The 6,000-nt window shown below is 33.7% G+C and overlaps 1 protein-coding gene across 1 annotated transcript in view; it reads left to right on the top strand.

Moving 5' to 3' along the window:
- LOC136028079 (uncharacterized) overlaps window positions 1-6,000 on the top strand; it is a 63,175-nt gene that overhangs the window by 50,716 nt on the left and 6,459 nt on the right. Inside the window, exons 8-9 of the mRNA XM_065705687.1 lie at window positions 1,965-2,121; window positions 5,921-6,000. The exon at window positions 5,921-6,000 is cut by the window's right edge and continues 103 nt beyond it. Of these exons, the coding sequence (XP_065561759.1) occupies window positions 1,965-2,121; window positions 5,921-6,000 (237 nt within the window). The remainder of the gene's footprint in view (window positions 1-1,964; window positions 2,122-5,920) is intronic.

The raw sequence follows: 6,000 nt of genomic DNA on the forward strand, positions 1-6,000 counted from the left end.
TTATTTTTCACAAAACGATAATTTTGTATAGCTCTGTTTCCTGGCAGAACAATTGAGTCCTCTGGATAGCAATTTTTATTTAAAGTCATGTACGTTTTCTAACTTGGCAGCGTGACTTTGAGAACTTGCATGTCCTGACAATCGTTCTGCAGTGCAATTGCCGGAGTTTCCCAAGGTTACATGGCAATTACTTTGGTACACAACTTTAGCAGAGACTGCACGCCCATCTGGAACCATATCCCCCGGTGGTTATTCTGTGAAGCCATCTACTAACTCCTTCAAGCAAAGGTTCAACAGATGTACAACATTTATCGACTGAACTTTGCATAGAACTAGTGTCATCCCGGATAGTTTTGATGTGCCTGATGTCACAAAATATTAGACAAAAAATTAGCAAATAGAGATAATTAACGAGAGAATTAACGAGAGACTGGGTGTAGGCTACAACTTGGTCATAACGCAGAAATTCTTCAAAAGTAACACGTCATAAGAAAAGCAATTTTTGAAGAGAAGAAGAAAATATTTTCAGACATAAGAAATAGCCCGAGACTGTCGGCTGACAAGCATAAAAATGAAAATACATAGTCATTGTGACACCCCTTTGCAAGGATTGGATGAAAATTGCCCACCACACAATTCAAAGTTGCCTTACGCCCCCTTCCAGAAAGAGCCACCCCTAGAAGTTAACATCCGATCTACAAATGATGAGACAAAACAGTGTAGACTTACCGAAGCTGCACTCCTGGAAACGCTCATGCATGACGTGAAAAAATCCTCCCTGCCCAGTAACCAAATCCAACAAAATCGTATAAAAGATGTTCACTTAGGCACTGAAAAACTACTTCCATAAAACAAAACAGTAGAAGTAATATGAAAATTAATATTTGTTAATGGTTTGATTTTAATGCCCCAATTGCCCGACTGATTTTTTTTCTTTTTTTGAGTTTTGACGAAGGAAGAGCCAAATACGTTTGTTGAGGATAGGAGGGTTTCAATCAAGAAAGTGCATTTTTGCATGGATTTGCATGCTACTGTTTTCGCGTTTTTCAGGGAGGTAGTACTTTGGAAAAATCTTAGAGCAGAGGGTGAATTTCATAGATCCTGAAAGTGTTGAAAATCAACATGGTGAAAATACTCGTAATGCGAAAAATTAAGTATTTTGAGAACCAAATGGATTTTGGTGTTGATTTTTACAGAATAAGTGATATATAGAGCGATGGAATCATTTCAAGCTGGTCTTTGAAATATATGCATGAGGGTAGCGTATAGCGACGAAAAGGACTATCAGCATATCAGTTACTATGCAGTACCTGGGCGTAAAGAAAAAGAAAACAGAACAGAAATCAAGACAAGACGGCCATTCTACGACTATGATGATCCTTTATACTTCAAAGGAATCCCAAACTATAAAAATCCTTTTTGTGCAATCCCAAGCCTAGCCCCTAGTTGATGATTTCTTTAGCAGCACTATTGCTTATATAAAGGAAAACTTTTTTCCTGGGAATATTATGAAAGTAGGATGTCTTTCATACCCTTAACAAAGGTAAATCAATTCTTACCTCTAGAGTGGTTTATAAATTAGTGGTTAATATATTAGAAGGATCTTTCTCCAAATTATTATTTGGGTCCCTATCCTAGGCTTCTTATCAAAGGCTTCTGAAAGTCTCAGTTAGGAAAGACATCAAAATGATCTTAAGATCAAATCCTTTCTTAGATTTCCCTGCTAAATTGCAGTTCCCATTTTTTGGTGTTATTAATTTTACTTCATTCAAAACAGAAATAACGATTGAGTGTACTTTTATTATATCAAAAATGGTGATGCAATCTCTACATATCTAAAATATCCACATATAAAAAAGTGTCATGAGAATAGAAGCTCCTTCCTGAAAAACTACTACAATTTTGTAAGCTTTTGTGACAAGGTAGTCTACTTTTATGAATAATATTACCTAATTATGTTTTAGATTTGGCCAGAAGAATGGAACAGACAAATTCCAGGAAGACTAGAGGAATTGGAGCAAGACAATATGACGGGAAATTTTTTAGCGGCTCTTTACAGAAAAGGAGTTGACTCCACCTTAGCCACAACTCTCTCAAAACACTACAAAATCCAGAATAAACGTAAGATTTTAGACATATTCAAACCTACACACAGGAGCAGGGCCGAAAGAAGGGCGTTTGGGCCTAATCGGACAGCCCATTTGAAAGGGCCCCCCGTTACTATCAAAATGAACAGAAAAACATTTTAAAATTTTAAGCAAATTGTTTTTGACGATGAGGGATAAATTATGAGTTATCCAAATAATTAAAGATGTGTTTATTTTAAGTTTGCATTGCTAGATGAGATATACTTTATAATATAGAAAACTGATACCCTTAAAAGTTCATTCAAATTTATTGAATTTAAATGGGACAGTTTTATGCTAGAAAGATTTTGCACTACTTACTTGTACTACTTCACGTACATAAGCTGCTATGCAGGTATGTTTTATTTAAATATTTAATGTGTAAGAGAAGGCCCCGCACCTATTCAATCCGATCCTGCACAGGAGGCAATATTCTGGTGTAAATCTTCTAAGCTTACTTGGGACAGAATACCACCAAAAACAAATCAAGTTATTGTCCCCTGAAAACCTTGTCTCTTTTCTAGTTTCGTGATGCTTGTACACTTTTCTAAAACAGTGGACAAAATACAGACATTTTTCTTTCAGTAGTTTTTCCCTTAGAGGTTTCAGAGATTTTTCTCTCAGTTTCAATCCCATTCCAAAAAAAAAAACTAGTAAAACAACCAAATTCTTACTCTAATTCTTATAAGATTTATTTAATTATATCCTACTTTATAGATGTCTCTAGATTAATAGGAGTTTCGATGGTTTTTTATAAAATTATTTTGAATTTTCAGATTTCGTCATTTATCCATAGATGAAGAAAAAGATCTTTCCTATGGTTTCCCATTTTTGAAAGAAACGACAGGGCAATTTTTGCGCGCAGTTTTCATTTTTTTTTTTCTTTTTTTTACACTTAGGATGTTGGAAATGGAGAAAAGTGAAATTTTGACAGATTTTACAACTTTTTAACATGAATTTAGATGAGGCTAGGTTAAGAGCATAATGTAAAAATTTGGTTGTTCATAACATAATACCATAATAGAAGTTATTTGGGAATGGGAATGAAACCGAACAAATATCGCAATACCCTTGTGCCAAAGGCAAACAGGGATATTTTGTACATTGTTTCTAAAAAATGAGTGTACAATCTAATCGTAAATGCAGAAGTAGATCATTTTCCTTTATTACCAATTAACTATCATGTTTAGTCTATCCCTTATTAACTTCACAGGAGGTAGAAAGCATCACAAGAAGGGTAATAATGTTGCACCATTTCAAGGTCAAGTACTTCATAATATAGTTTTCTTACACTGTTCACCAAAATGAAGCCATGTCATTCAGCTAAACAGAGAAATTTTTACAAAAATGTTCCTTTCAAACCTTTATACAGAAAGCTAATCCCTTACAAAATATTCTCGCGATAGGAATTTTTCTAAGGTGTCGAGATAGGGTCTAAGACTTCCTAAGGTATAAAATCGAAAATTTTCTTATAGCAAAACAGCTTTTTGAACTAAAAAAAGGTTATCACTAAAAACTTTTAATGTAAAGCCGATAATTCAGGGGATTGCAGAGGCTGAGAGGACATTGGGCCTATTATCTAGGATAGATGAAAAAGAAGGAAAAGAACTATTTGTGATATTATTAACAAACAAACTTTAAAAGATACCTGCTCAGCATGTCAAATTTTTCCGCCTTAGTCCAAATGATAAGTCAAGTTCGTAAGTTTATTATAATAAGCGATAAAATTTAGCTGAAGATAAAAATAAGCAAATTAAAAGTAAAACCAACAATTAGACAGTCCTGGCAACATTGCTTTAAACAAGCTTTGTCTTTGCCGCTATTGGCGCAACTGAATGCCAATTGTCAAATTAGCCTCCTGGGTTTTTCATAAAAGAACCAAAATCCTCCTTGGAATAAAATCAAAAAATTATGTTAATAGCCGCCGTAACCATCGTGAAGCAATAGACCTAATAACTTTTCTCACCATCTTTCTAAACATCTAATATCTCCGTAAAAAAAGGAATCATTGTGAAAACTAGGTTATAAAACTTTTAGTTCAATGAAAACAAACAAGTTTTGGAAAATTGTGGCCCGGCCAATCTTCAGCCTAGCCATGATCCTGGATTGAGTTTTCAAAGTTACGTAAGAATATGTTTAGAATCATATACTCTAATTAGTACTAATCTAGTATTACGTTCTAATAACACTATTATATTCTAATAAGAGTATTATATTCTAAATAATTAGTATTATATTCTAGTTAATCTAATTAGTATTTTATTCTAGTTTTTGGTTTACCATTATAATTATTTTTACTGATTTGAGGATTTATAATAGTTTTGAAATTTAACTAATTAACAAAATATCGCAGTTCACGATAATGATTTTCGGCAAAATTAAAAGAAAGGGTACCTGCAGATGTAAATAAATTTTCAAAACCGCATTCAAAGCAAGTATATAATTTAATTAAAAGCTATTTTTATCAGTATCATTTCGCTTTGGATGTAATACAACACTGTATAAGTGAAATTTAGGGCCTTATAAGCAATTTAATTTTTAGTTTTCGGGTATTAGTATTATATCAAACAATCTTAAATTTTGATTTTCTTGAAAATTTCAAGAAAAGACGAAATTGAAAAAAAAATCAAACAAAGCAAATTGCAAAAACTTCCAAAGCCTGCATAATTCCAACATATCTGGACTAACATAAATACTTGGATGGTCTGTTTGCTTTATCTCTTGTTCTCGACAGTGCTCCCTTACGATCGTGTCTTACAGGTGATGTGGTATTGGGGTTTGCAACGTCTTCATGGTGCAATGGCTTAAACAAGTATGTTATGTTCAGAAGGGTGGTTATAATCCTCCTAAAGCTTATTGTTCCGTGGAACGCGAACTCGTAATTAGGAAATAATTAGGCACCATTAAAGTTAATAAAGTGGGTACTTGTGTATTATTCAGAACACTTTCAATAAGTGAAGTTAGGTTCTTTCGTGAAACAAACTACAATGCAGGTACATTTTAATTAATTATTTTATGCATAGAGGTGGTTAGATTAGGTTAATTTAGGTATAAATTAATTATATAATGCACCCCCATCCCCCTAATGTGCAAATATATAGCCCAGACATTTGATAAAGCTAATGAAATAAAACAAAATTTGCTGTCTCATGACAGGGAAAAAAAAACACGCACACACACAAAAATTGTTGCGGATACCCTTTATCAGGACCAGAGGCAAAATGCTTTGCCTCCTTCCCCCATCATAAAATTCTAACAACATCAGACTCCAAACATTTTTATACAAGCCAAGTAAGGATTATGGCCAGACTTTCTTGGATCCCCCTTCCTCCGGAAAAAAACCTAAGTCCTTGCAATTCTAATGTTCTTCGAGTAATAAAGTCTATATGGATGATAAAATATGCACAAAATTTAAATGCGAAGAGTTACTAAGAAGCCCCCCCCCCAAGTAGCCTAAAACATAAGTAGTAAAATTCATATATCGTCAGAGTAATAGTCTCCAATGTGCGTCTGATACAGATAAGAAACTGCAACGGGTCTGTTAGCAACAATAATTTGACAAATGCGTAATAGAAGCCTATGAATCTACATAAAAATGTACAATGCCATCTCAGTTGGTTGTACCCCAGATTTTGATAAACGTTGAATTATTATTTTCTTTTCCCTTTCTTTGGAGGGAGAAGAATTTTTTACACGTACCTGATTCAATTTCTTTCATTAGGAAACATTTTTAAACCTAAATAATATATGTTAAAAGATGGATTCGTGACGTTATTTTTTCCCTATTTTTACAGCTGAGCTGAAACCAGATTCTCCTTACCATATTAAGGAGTTTGAAATGGATCTAAGTGCTGATATGCCACCGGTGGATGAG

This window comes from Artemia franciscana, chromosome 6 (genome assembly GCF_032884065.1).
Source record: "Artemia franciscana chromosome 6, ASM3288406v1, whole genome shotgun sequence".
NCBI lineage: Eukaryota > Metazoa > Arthropoda > Branchiopoda > Anostraca > Artemiidae > Artemia > Artemia franciscana.